Raw genomic sequence first — 13,687 nt, forward strand, 5'->3', positions numbered from 1 at the left:
CCTCAAGTCAAAGGTACATGACTGACCAGGCCCAGGATTTTTGTTCTCAGGGTGTAAATCCTGAGGTGCATGATATTTTCCTCTAGGCTTCTGATAGTTTCTAGTTTATTAATCAATCCCTCCTCATTGGCTAGAATTGGATGCAAAAACCATGGTCTTTTCCTAACTCCTGGGAGGTAAAAATAATGAGCAAATGGCAGATTTATCACCTGAGCTGCCTCAAGCCAACTGAGTCTCTCCGTGATTCTCAAGGTGGCCAAGACCCACATCTTTGCCAACACAGCCTCTGAGCTAATTCTATGACTTGTGATACAAAACATCATCATCCACATTTTTTCTCCGAGTTGCGGGAGTGAGGGGATGGGCTAGATAGGGATCTGTGGTGGTTTTGGTTTTTTTCACTTTATTTTTGTTAACCTTTCTCCTGGTATTCTTGCATGCATGCTTTCCACCTCAATTCTTCTCCCCTCAGCTCTCTGGATTCCTACACAGTATCTATCTTTCGGACACACAGGATACTCTCACCCCTTGCTACAAGTGCATGCTCATCCCAAGAGAAGGTTGGACTTTGTTTAGGAAAAGTATCAGATCTGACACAGGTGGTGGAGATGTATTAAGGTCTTTCAGAAAGGCCGTCCTCTGACTGCAGGATCAAGACAGGGAGATGGTAGAAAAAGAACCTGCTTACAGAAGGGAGATGAGAAACTGGGGGGCGGGGAAAGGTGTCCATAGCATCCAAAGACAAAACCTTGCTCACTTTGCAGATTTGCCAGGAGATTGTGTAGTTTGTTATTATTAGCATCATTTATAGGGTGGCTCCTAGTGAAACATGTTTCCAATCCTATACTTTGAAACCAGTTGGAGAGTTTACATACTAAATGGTGAAAACAAGGGCAATAAAGAAAAAAAAAAGTCTGGGTTTAAATTTCATATACAGTAAAACCTTGGATTGCAAGTAACGTGGTTGGCGAGTGTTCTGCAAGACGAGCAAACATTTCCAGTACATTTTAACGTGGTAAACGACAGATGTCTTGTAATATGAGTAGTTTGTTTCTGGAATGAATTATGCTCACAAACCAAGGTATTACCGTATTGATTTTTCAGTCATATATTAATGATTCAGTCATATATTAATTTCTGATCTTGAGTTAGTCATTTAGCCCTTCTTATTCGCCATTGCTTTAGCTGCATAATGAGGAGAATAAAATTCTTAATTAGAATAAAACAAACTCCCTTATAGACTATTTTAAAAGGGCTTCCTAAATGCATTTAAGGATTTGAGAGGCCTCCTTGTCAAATGTTAAATGGACATTTTACTTGTAAAGACTCAACTATAAAGGGCTTTATGGTAAAAAACCTACCTGGTTTCAAAATTTGGCACTATTACTTGCTGGCTATGTGGATTATTTGCCCCTCTGAACATTAATTTTCTCATTTGTAATACAGGCATAATAGTCATCTTCCTCATGGGAGGTTTAAGTAAGGAGATGTATTTGAATGTGTCTAAGGTATCTAGGCATCCAATAAATGTTATAGTTTTTTTTTTTCCCCCCTTAGCTGGTTTGGTGGGGGAGGGTGATGAGAAGCAATGAAAAAAAAGTGAAAAGACTGGAAGTTAAGAAAGATAAAGTTTTTGAATCTGAGGTCTGCTGCTGGGTAACCTTGGGCCAGTTAATTAACCTCTCTGATTTTAATTTCTTCTTCCACAAGAGTGGGTTGTATTACCTGTATCACACGGAATGAGCTACGTGATGCAAAAGAGCTCTGCAAAGTCCAAAAGCCTATGTCATTGCAGGTATTCATCATCGTTATTAACAGCACTTTGATACCTAACAGATGAATCACTGGCTTTCTTTTAGACACTCCAATTATTATTATAAGAGCCTGAGAAACTTATAGTTGGGTGCTTTCTTCCCTAGATTTTACTCACCTATTTGTACCTTTCTTCTTACAAAACAGTGACTCCCATTTCAAAACAAAACCCCAAGAACAAAACCAGCGCCAGAATACACACAGTATCCAATATCAACGTCTGAGCTCATCCCAAACCAGGTCCAGACAATAGCTAGACTTTGAGGCTTCCATTGCTTCCAAATACTTGCTGGATAGGAATCCTGAAAAATTGGTTTGGGAGGAGATCAGCCATTGTGGAGCTTGAACATGTACTTGACTTGCTTTTGGGAAGACAGCCAAGGTCCCAGCCACCCTGCCGCTGGAAGAGAAAGAAGGCAGAGCTTTGTCCTTACCGTGGCGTCTTCCCCGGCATAGTGGTTGAGGACCCGCTGCCCACCTGGATGCCTGCTGACCCAGCTAGTAACGTTGTAGACCTTGCGATTGATCACCAGCCACAGGTCGGCCTCCTGATTGTGTCTCTGGATCTCCTGCCAGCTGTACGTGTTGAGGCTTTTCCTGGGCACGTCACACCTCCCGTTTGCCTCCTGCTTTATGGAGACCTCGGCTATCCCATTCGCTACTGGTTTCCCATTTGCCTGATGCTTCTCCCCCAGGTATGGCTGACTCTTCCCTACCTGCCTCCTATCGCCGGCATCGTTTTCTTCAAACTTCATCGTTGTTGAACTCTTGATATTCCTGGGTGGACTCCTGAAACTTCTAATTCCTTGCCTGTGGCTGGACCACACACTAACCCTTTCCTCCTCTTTTATCCTATGGGAGTATGGTGTCTGCACAGAGCACTTCCTTTTAGCCTAGTTATCTCTTCCCAAACCTGATAGTGAGCATTTCCCTATCCTCTCACTTCTGTCTGTTCTTAGTTTTTTCTGCCCTGATGAAGGCTGGACCACCTTTTTCCCTGGGACTACCTTTCTCTCTTCACGTCTCCTCTCCCTGCTGGCTGGTCTCTTAGCAGCATCCTCCATTATTATGTGTCCCTAGTCAAGAGCTGGGGCCAATCGTAGGGCGGCAGGATGTTGCTGCCCGCCCCCGGGGAGGAGGGGCTGGGCTCTGGTCTCATAACTCCTGTTCTGCCTCCAGGTGGATTGGGTTCCCGCGCTCTTTGACATGCCAGTAAATGGACACAATTAGATTTGTTAATTGAACACGTGAGCAGAAGCTTTCAAAATTTTAGGATGACGTGAATGCTTGGTGGACTTGGGAAATGCTCTTTTTGACAGCTGTTATTTCTCCCTAGGACTTTTCAACTGTTCTAAAAGACTTTTTTTTTTTTTAAAGAAAAGTTTAGATTTACCAAAGAGGCATCTCAATGGTAAACCAGTTTTTCTCTTTTATTTCCTTTTGAAAGCTGTCTAAATCTGTCAACACACCTCAAGGTAATAGCAACTGACATTTGCTAGAACACATGATGATTTATAAGACCCTGGTCACATGCTTTATCTGATTTCATCCTCACATTAATCTTGTGAGGGAGGTACTTTTAAATGTTCCAGTTTTTAGTTGTGAAAACACTGGCTGAAGACCTCAGGTCAGGTGAGCCACTGTCACTCTTACCAGTGAGAAGTAAACCCAGATTTTCTGATTCCAAGTTCTCAACTCTTTGCACTGTTTGCTGAACCTGGGGTCTAGATATATATAATAATAACTTGATTCAGTGGTTTAAAAGTGAGGCAGAAGAAGAGATTCTGGGGTGGTGGTGATGGTGTGTGTCGGGGAGGGTCTTAATGTTAAGAAAAGCAGTAACATGTAATAATAGAAATCAGTCCTAAGTAAATCATTGATAATTCAGCCCAAGGTCTATGTATTCAGGGTTTTATTCCAGTACAATTTATAATTGTTAAAAATCAGAAATGGCCTAAATGTCTCAACAATAAACAAGGTTGATTTATTATGCATACATTTAATATTATATAGATATTAAAAATAAGTTTTTATAGAATTTTTAATGGCGTGGACTGATGTTTGCAATAAAACAAGTGAAAAAATTTAGTTGATAATATTCTGTTTATTGAATGGCAAATTATTGGAAGGAAAAATGCTAAAATATTGTCATTAATTCGCTTTGGATTTTGGTGTCATTGAGGTTTTTTTCCTTCTTCTTTATTCTTTATGGTCTTTACCAAACTTTCTAGAAATGAATACATGTTACTTTCATAATTTAGAAAAAGCAGGTTTTTTTTGTTTTTGTTTTTTTTTTAAATAGAAAACCAAAGAGAAAACAAAAGCATGGGTTTTGGCACTGGATAGATCTGGGGTCATTTTTGAGTGATACCATTTGTCAGGTGTGGAACATCATGCACATCGCCTTACTTCTTTGGGTTCGTTTTCCCATCTGTAAAATGAAAAAATAGACACAATTCTCAGGGTTACGTTAAATTAACACAAGTGCTGTAGTACAGAAACCCTCAGTATTTCCCATAATTTCTGTATGGGAGTTTAATAAATCCAACATATATACATTTGGTATTTGTAGGTTATTTACATAAGTTCAAGATAGCTCCAGAAATTCAGTATAAGTGAGGTTTGGAAATTTGTAGGGGGAAAATAAGGGGTTTGTCCAGGGGAGTTGGCTGGCACTTTATGTAAGCTTGAGATAATGTCATTTTGCCAGTTCACACATACAGAAACACTGGTGAGAAGCGTGTGTGTGTGTGTGTGTGTGTGTGTGTGTTGGGGGAGATAGCTAAAGACCTTCACATCCCTCCATTGGTGTTATTGGAAACTCTTGGTGTATAGCAGGGGTTCTGTAATTGTTAGATTCTTGTCCGTGCCTGTTTGGATATCAAGTAGATTTATAAAGATAGCTACCCATTCCTTTAAAACACTTGTGCTTGTTTTGTTTTGGAGGCCAGGAGGCTGTTTACAATCCTGGAAATAACATAAACTTGGGAGCCAGAAATATCTCAGCTGGGTATTCTTGGGTATCTCTGTGCCTCAGTTTTCTTACTCTGTGAAATGGGGTGAACAAAAACTATACTCATAAATTTGTGGAGGAGATAAGTTATATTATATACGGGAATAAGCTAGTCTGGTAACTAATTCTTGGACGTATGGCATAGATGTAACAGCTGTTGTTGTTATTGCTCATGTTTTATTTCTGCTTTGGAATATAGCCATCTGTGTCTGTTAGTTATTCTTTCAGCTCCCAGGGCCTCACTTCATTTTGTTTTTAAAGAAATGTTGTTATTAAAACAGCCATCATTATTAAGGTCCTGGAAGAGAAACCAGAAGTGTTTGACTGTGGAAGGTGAGGCTCTTTTAATTCCACCTTTTGTCCACCCCCAAAACAAAGGGCTGACACCTGGAACTTTCTAGGCTAGAAGTTCTGCTCTTCTTTCAGGAGGAACTGACTTTCCATGGATCCCTTTCTTGCTTTACTCAATTGTGTGGAAGAAAGAGAGAGACAGGGCCAGGGGTGGGCTGAGGAGAAAATGGTAGAAGAGGTGAATAGATGTGAAAGAAATTGTAGCCTACCTAGCTGGTACAGAAGAGTTAAGAACTAGATTACCTGAACATTTGCTAAGTTTTTTTGATTGATTGATTCCTAATGATACTTGCCTGAGATATTTTCCTTCAAGGCCAGAAGGTAGAGATAAGAAAAACTACTAGACAATGACTTGAAATGGACCAGAGGACACTTGATGGCCTCTGCATCAACTTACCTAATTATAATACTAAAATCTCCACCCAAGGCGGGGCTTACTAGCTATTTTCTGTACGTGTAATTCATGTATATAGCCATGGCCGCTTCCTACGCATGCTCACCCCAAACAATATCCCTGGGCCAGACTGGTTCGTCCAATGGCAGGGCCTTCAAAATCCTGCACCCCCGCCTTTCAGCTGAAACTTGTCAGGGGCTTATAGACGTTTTCTCCTGACATTAAGCACTGTCTCTTTATATAATTTATCAAAGATTACAGAGAATTTACTATTTTCTAGTTGCCATGCTGGATAACCTGGAGATGAGAGATGAACAAAACTTCCTTTTCTCTGTGTGGAGAGCTGCCGAAAACAAAAGAAATGGCCTTCCTCCCCCGCCAAGCATTGAGAGTCAGACTTCCAGGGTTCAAAATCTAAGACTGTTGCATTTAGCTCTGTCAACTTAGACAAGGACTTTAACCTCAGTTTTTTCCAAAATAAGGATGATGCTAATAATACTGAATAACCTCATCGATTTTCTTTTGTGAAGATCCCATGTGTTAACTCGTGGCAAGTGCTGAAGGTAATACCTGACATGTATTAAGTTCTGTATAAATGTTTGCTAGTGGTATTATTCTCTTATCTCTGAGTCAGCATATTATTATTCAACCACAGCAAATATCTGATGAGCACTTGCTATTGCCAGACATGACATCTTTACAATAATTCCATTTTCTTAAAGAAAGTGAGAAGACAGCAAAATGGGCAAGAAAAAACAGACAAGCGTGCATCAGTTCAGTAGCCGAAGTAGTGCGAACGAGTTCCAAAGTATAAACCACAGACTGAACAAAGAGGCTGAGGTGTCATGGTGTGGTTCTCCGAACCACTTTCTACCTCTTGGAATCCCATCTGCAGGCTCCTTGTCTCCTTTTAAATCAATAAATGACCATTCTCCTGCTATGCAATGTCATAAACCAGCACAAAGGCCCATCTTATACAGAATCCTATAGTGATGGCCTCAAAACCAGAGCATTGGTCTTTCAGGTAAAAAAGTGAAACTCTTTTTAAAAAGAAATCCTTCAACAGGCTTGGGTGCCAGTCTGTGCCTGCCACTTTTTGGTCCTGAGGATTCAAACTGTACTAATGGAGAAAGAAGCATTTCTTTGAAAATAGCACAGAGGGTGAGAAAGCTCGGATCTTAGCATCAGCAGGACTGATGCCTCTTTTATGCTCTTTCCTTCTTACAAGCTGAACATCTTTATCGAAGCCACGTATTCTCTCTGAACCTCAGTTTCCTTCTCCATTAAATTGGGTAGAATGGTATCTATTCTGCCTATTTTTTGAAGGGTTGTGAGGCTCACATGAGATAATGGAAGTGGAAGTATGGTTTTAAAGCAGAAACCTGTTATTATGATAATTGTGATTTTACAGTGAGTGCAAGATTTCCCAAATTCTCCAAGGGAACTATTCCAACTGGATCCAAAGTGTCACAGAGAGAAAAAACATAACCATTCTTATTAACTAAAGAAGCATGCAGAATGTTGGACTGAACACAAGGGGATTTGATTCTTCTGTTGACTCACTATGGTTAGTCGCCATCTACCTACCTATCTGTTTGTAAAGTGCTATAGCTCCTTGAGGTCATATCTAAGTGCCTGGGAATGTAGCTATTTCTATCGTGGATTGGCTTTCCAGAAAGTTTCATTTGGCTTGGAGTACGCCCTGGCTCTGGGTGAGTGGAGTGACTGTGAACTAACTACACGCCCATTTTTCCCAGGGCCATTGTTCTGAAGTGCTGCGTTATCATTTTAACAAAGGTCGTTGGAAAAGCACCCCCAATTATCTACTGGTGCTTTGGCTTTGAAGAATCTCATTATCTCAGTGCAGACATTCAGGAAGGACTGCTTTAGTCACAGATGCTCCCAGCACTCAGCTGGCAATTGTCTGGCCCTGGTCCTGCCCTGGGCAGGATTCTAGTGGGCAGCGTGGCCTTCTGTTCTCACAGACTCAACATATTCTTGTGGCCTCAGCCACTGCGTTACTTCATGGTGAGGAAAGAGAAATGGAGACCTATTCCTGAGAAGGAAACATGGACACCCAACACTTGACTGTGTTCATCTAATCAAAGAATTGATGAGGAGGGCTAGATGCCAGAGGAGGAAATTAAATCCTAAGGCCCAGGAGGGCAGGAGTTTTTCCTGTTTGGCTCATCACTCTGTTTGTCGAGTCTGGCCTAGCATTAGGTCTTCACTAAATATTTGTTAAACCAGGAAATAAATACATGAGCATATGACCAGGGGAATGGGACTGAGTTTCAGTTTGTTGGTGACCTTGATATTATTGTTGTTGTTATCACTAATACAACAATAAGTTAATAATGTTATTGTTGTTCTTATTATCATTAGCTTGTAATTAGCGCCATTTCTCAGGCAGGAGAAATCCGATTCAGAGAGATTAAATATTGTACCAGAAATTAGATAGCTCACAAGTGGTGGAGCTGGAGAAGGCCTTTTGAAATGTTCCTCTTAAAGACTCTCATAGTCAAATAAATGCATGCCCTGCTGGTTATGCTTCAAGTGACTGGTTAATGCAGTTTTATTGTAAAACTTCTAGGAAATTTTGCTTCCTGCTCAGTCATATCCAGTGTCGTCTCATCTCAATTTTGGAAAATACTGTAGGTTTACCATGTGGCTTCGTGGGACCTTGGCCATGGTCCCTGGGTTTGGTGAACCTTGTATAATGTCAGTTGGCATCTAGGTCATGGAAGCCACATTTAGAGGTGTTTACACACCTTTCCTACATACCTATTGTGGACGCATGGGGTCAAATGTGTATGCAAATATTATTGCAATATGCTTATTTATTGAAACACACTTTCCCACAATGGATGTCTTGATCCTTCTCCTCTCCTTCTTGACCTCTCCCTAATTTCTTTTTCTCTTTGTCTCCTTTCTTCATTCTCCTTTTTTTCTGCTGTTCTGTGGACCTTTCAGAGATTAATAAAGGATGTCTTTTCACCATGTCTCTTCAGTTGTAAGGAAAATTAGCCTTGTGTTTCTCAATGGTACCTCCCCTAAGTGCATGTGTATGAGAGTCTTATAGTCTGAAATCCACATTAAAGATGCAAGAATAGGGAAATGAATATTCATATACCTATCAATTGGATTCACCAATTGTCAAATTTTTACCACATTTGCTTTATCTCTTTCATGCATGTGAAGGATATCTATCTACCATCTATCTATCTGTCATCTCTCTCTATATATCTATCAATTATCTATCTATCTATCTATCTATCTATCTATCTATCTATCTATCTATCAATCATCTATTTTCATGAGTAAGGACTCATGGTTTTGTTTTTTAAAAATCAGTGGACCTTAATCCATTCCTATCATTATTCATTTTGTAAATTTTACCAATTATGGCCAAAGAAAAGTCCTTTCAAGTTGACTTCTTGTCCTTTTGACATACCCCCATCAACTTTTGAATACATCCTTACTTCCTGGCACAAAAAAATGTCTCAGGTTCACTTTCCCTGCTCCATCCCTGGAATCAGATATTTAGTTCATGTTACTAAGAAATTGTATTTAGAAGTTAAGATCTTGGAGTGATCAGAAAGTCTCCAAGAACTTGAATGTGTCTATGTATCCAGAGAAGTCTTCATGGTCTCATTTTGTCCAGAGAAGATCACAGTATGTTGAACATGTAATAGTTATTTTAGGCCAATCAATGTTCATATAGGGTCAGTCCAGTAAAATAGGACCAATTTATAAGATGGAATCCTCCCCTCTCCTTTATTATATTCTCTTGTTTGGTATTTTTATACATAGTAAAGAAAGAAAAGTCAGATGTCAGAGTTGGAAGGGCCACCTCATTTCATCTTGCAGTACAAGAGAAAACAGATAATCAGATGGCAAGTGACTAGTCCTGAGTTATACAGCAAGTGAGTGGGAAGTGGGGGTACTATGTACCTTTCTTATGAGATTGTTATGAGGAGTAAGAAAATGCATTTAGCCCAGTGCATGGAAGAGTGGAAGAACCAACGAATGTTAACTGCTAAAAAATGGTTTTGTGTAGCAGAACAATCTACAGTAATGAGGGTGATTGCCACCAAATGAAGGTGGGGCACCTTCTATCATTTTTTTTCCCTCAGTACCAAGAAAACCCTGAGGTTCTTATATAGGTGTAAGGGATAGCAGTAATGTTTGATTTGGGACATTCTTGCCAACATTTGGGGCCTAGAATTAGATTTAATATAAATTAGAAAAGTAAGGAATATATTCACTTATACTGGTGGAAGAGGGTAAAATTTTCAGGGAATTTAGAATAAAGAAATGTGGGAACAGCGGAGCTTTCCAGGAAATGTGGACTCAAGAGAGAACAGGGATATTTTAGAGAGTTATTGCATAGAGTTCAAGAAGCCCAAGTAAAGAACTTGCTTTAAATCACAATGCTATCTGGTATCCTGCCTTTATCCACCTAACATATTTTTCTTTAACATTTCCTCTCTGTAAAATATCCTTTGAAAATCACAGCTATAAATGGCTACATGATTTTCAATAGTAAGGAAGTACCATCCTTTTTTATGATTTCACTATTTATGATTTTAATATTTACATTCGACATTTGAAATTTTAATATTCAAAACATAAAAGTGTTGCAACATATTTTGTTAGATGCCTCTTTTGATATTGACTTGCATTTCAAGTGTAATTCTATGTTTATCTCCTTCATTACACACTCCCTTCACTTCTAGTTTCACATTTTCTAACCTTTAAAGCTCCATTTCCCCAGGTTTCTTCCTTTACCTCCTCCCCCAAATGTACACAAGCCCATCCTAAGAGTCTTTTTTTTCTAGTTGTAAATGACCCTTACTTCTTTTTATTGAGGTAAAATTGACTTACAATATTATATTAGTTTCAGGTGTACACCATAGTGGCTAGACATTTGTATACGTTATGAAACAATGACCATAATAAGTCTAGTTACCATCTGTCACTACACAAAGTTGACATAATATTATTGTCTCTATTCCCTGTGCTGTACATTGCATCTCTATGACTTGTTTATCTTGTAACTAGAAGTTTGTACCTCTTGATTCTTTTCACCCATTTCTCTCCATCCCCTGCCACTCAGTTTCCCAGCAACCATCAGTCTGTTCTCTGTGTCTGAGTTGGTTTTGTTTTGCTGTTTTGTTTTGTTTTTCGGATTCCATATATAAGTGAAATCATATAGTATTTATCTTCCTCTTTCTGTCTTATTTCACTTATTATAATGACCTTAAATTCAATCCATATTGTCACTAATGGCGAGGTTTCGTTTTTTTCTTATGGCTCAGTCATATTCCAGTTTGTGTGTATGTATGTGTGTATGTGTGTACCACACCTTCTTTACCCTTTCATCTGTTGATAGACACATTGCTTACATACAAGTATCTTGGTTATTGTAAATAATGCTACAATAAATGTAGAGGTGCATGTATCTTTTTTAATTAGTCTTTTTGTTTTCTTCAGCTGTATATCCAAAAGTGGAATCGCTGGATTGTATGGTAGTTCTGTTTTCAATTTTCTGAGGAACCTTCATACTATTTTCCCTATTGGTTGCACCAATTTACAATTCCCACCAATAGTGTGCGAGGGTTCCCTTTCACCACAGCCTCACCACTTGTTTATTTATTTTTTTGATAATGTCATTCTGACAGGTGTGAAGTGATATCTCACTGTGGTTCTGATTTACATTTTCTGAATGATTAGTGATGTTGAGCATCTTTTCAGGTGTCTAATGGCCATCTGTATATCTTCTTTGGAAAAATGTCTACTCAGGTCCTCTGCCCATTTTTTAAATGGATTGTTTGTTTCTTGATATTGAGTTATATGAGTTCTCTATGTATAGATATTAACCCCTATTGGATGTATGATTTGTTAATATCATTTCCTATTTAATGATGTATTCTCACTTGTTTGTTTTTGCTTTTGTTGCCCTTGTCTGTGGAGTCATATAAAAAAATACCAATAAGATCAATGTCAAGGTGCTTACTATGTATATTTTCTTTTTGGAGTTTTATGGTTTCAGGTCTTATATTCAAAGCTTTAAACCATTTTGAGTTAATTTTTGTAAGAAAATTATGGTGTAATTTTTGTAAGAAAAATGGTGTAAGAAAGTGGTCCAGTTTCATTCTTTTGCATGTAGTTGTCCAGTTTTCTCAGCGCTATTTATTTAAGAGACTGTCTTTTCCCCATTGTATATTCTCGCCTTTCTCGTTATAGATTAATTGACCATATATACATGGGCTTATTCCTGGGCTCTCTATTCTGTTCCATTGATCTGTGTGTCTGTTTTTGTACCGGTACCATACTGTTTTGATTTGAAGTATAGTTTGAAATCAGGGAATGTGATGCCTCCAGCTTTGTTTCATCCTTTTCAAGATTACTTTGGCTATTTGGGTCTTTTGTGGTTCCATATAAATTTTAGAATTATTTGTTCTAGTTCTGTGATAAATACCATTGGAATTTTGAAAGGGATAATATTGAATCTGTAGATTGCTTTGGGCAGTATGGACATTTTTACAATATTAATTTTTCCAATCCATAAGCATTGAATATCTTCTGATTTGTTTTTATTTTCTTCAATTTCTTTCATTAATATCTTACAGTTTTCACCTCCATGGTTAAATTCATTCTTACGTATTTTATTCTTTTTTATTCAATTGTGAATGGGATTGTACTCTTAATTTCTCTTTCTGATAGTTCATTATTAGTGTGTAGAAATGCAACAGATTTTTGTATCTTGCAACTTTACTGAATTCATTTATTAGTTCTAAAAGTGTTTTGGTGGGGTCTTTATGGTTTTCTTTATATAGTGTCATGTCATCTGCAAATAGCGATAGTTTTACTTCTTCTTTTCCAATTTGGATGCTTTATATATATATTTTTTCCTTGCTTAATTGCTGTGGCTAGGACTTCCAATACTATGCTAAATAAAAGTGGTGAGAGTGGGCATCCTGTCTTGTTCCTGATCTTAGGGGAGAAGTTTTCAGCTTTTCACAATTGAGTATGATGTAGCTGTGGGTTTGCCATATATGCCTTTTATTGTGGTGAGGTACATTTCCTCTATACCTACTTTGTTGAGAGTTTTTATTATAAATCAATGTTGAATTTTGTCAAATGCCTTTTCTGCAGTTATTGAGACAGTCATATGATTTTTATCCTTCATTTTGTTAATGTGGTGTATCATGTTGATTTATTTGTGGATGTTGAACTATCCTTGCACCCCTGGAATAAATCCCACTTAATTATGGTGCATGAGCCTTTTAGTGTATTGTTGAATTCAGTTTACTAATATCTTACTGACAAGTTTGGCATCTATGTTCATCAGAGATAGTGGTCTCTGTTTTTCTTTTTGTGTGTGTTATCTTTGTCTGGTTTTGATATCAGGGTAATGCTGGTTTTGTAAAATGATTTTGGAAGCATTCTTTCTCCATTTTTTTGGAATAGTTTGAGAAGGATAGGTATTAAATCTCCTTTCAGTGTTTGGTAGAATTCACCTGTGAAGTGTGGTCCTGGACTTTCGTTTGTTGGAAGTTTTTTGATTACTGAGTCAATCTCATTACTAGTATTGGAATTTGTTGAATTTCTAGGTATTTACTCATTTCTTCTGGGTTGTCCAATTTTTTGGCATATAATTGTTCATAGTAGTAGCCTCTTATGATCTTTTGTATTTCTGTGGTATCAGTTGTAACTTCTCTTTTATTTCTGATTTTATTTATTTGGGCCCTCTCTTTTTTTTTTTTTCTCCTTAATGATTCTGGCTTAAGGTGTGTCAATTTTGTTTATCTTTCAAAAAACCAGCTCTTTGTTTCATTGATCTTTTCTATTTTTTTAAGTTTCTATTTTATTTATTTCTGCTCTGATCATTATTATTTCTTTCCTTCTAATGCTGGGCTTTGTTTGTTCTTCTTTTCCTAGTTACTTTATGTGTAAAGTTAAATTATTTATTTGAGAGTTTTCTTGTTTCTTGAGGAAAGCCTGTATCACTATGAACTTCCCTCTAAGAACTGCTTTTGCTGCATCTCATAGATTTTGATATGTTGTTTCCATTTTCATTTGTCTAAAGATTTTTTTGTTTTCCTTTTCAT

General features: G+C 37.9%; 1 protein-coding gene across 1 annotated transcript in view; it reads right to left on the minus strand.

Moving 5' to 3' along the window:
• LOC109371604 (fatty acid desaturase 2-like protein FADS2P1) overlaps positions 1-2,567 on the minus strand; it is a 32,101-nt gene extending 29,534 nt beyond the window's left edge. Inside the window, exon 1 of the mRNA XM_019624224.1 lies at positions 2,247-2,567. Coding sequence (XP_019479769.1) covers positions 2,247-2,567 — 321 coding nt within the window. The remainder of the gene's footprint in view (positions 1-2,246) is intronic.
• Positions 2,568-13,687: the final 11,120 nt, after the last annotated feature.

This window comes from Hipposideros armiger, unplaced genomic scaffold (assembly GCF_001890085.2).
Source record: "Hipposideros armiger isolate ML-2016 unplaced genomic scaffold, ASM189008v1 scaffold_582, whole genome shotgun sequence".
In the NCBI taxonomy this organism is placed as follows: domain Eukaryota; kingdom Metazoa; phylum Chordata; class Mammalia; order Chiroptera; family Hipposideridae; genus Hipposideros; species Hipposideros armiger.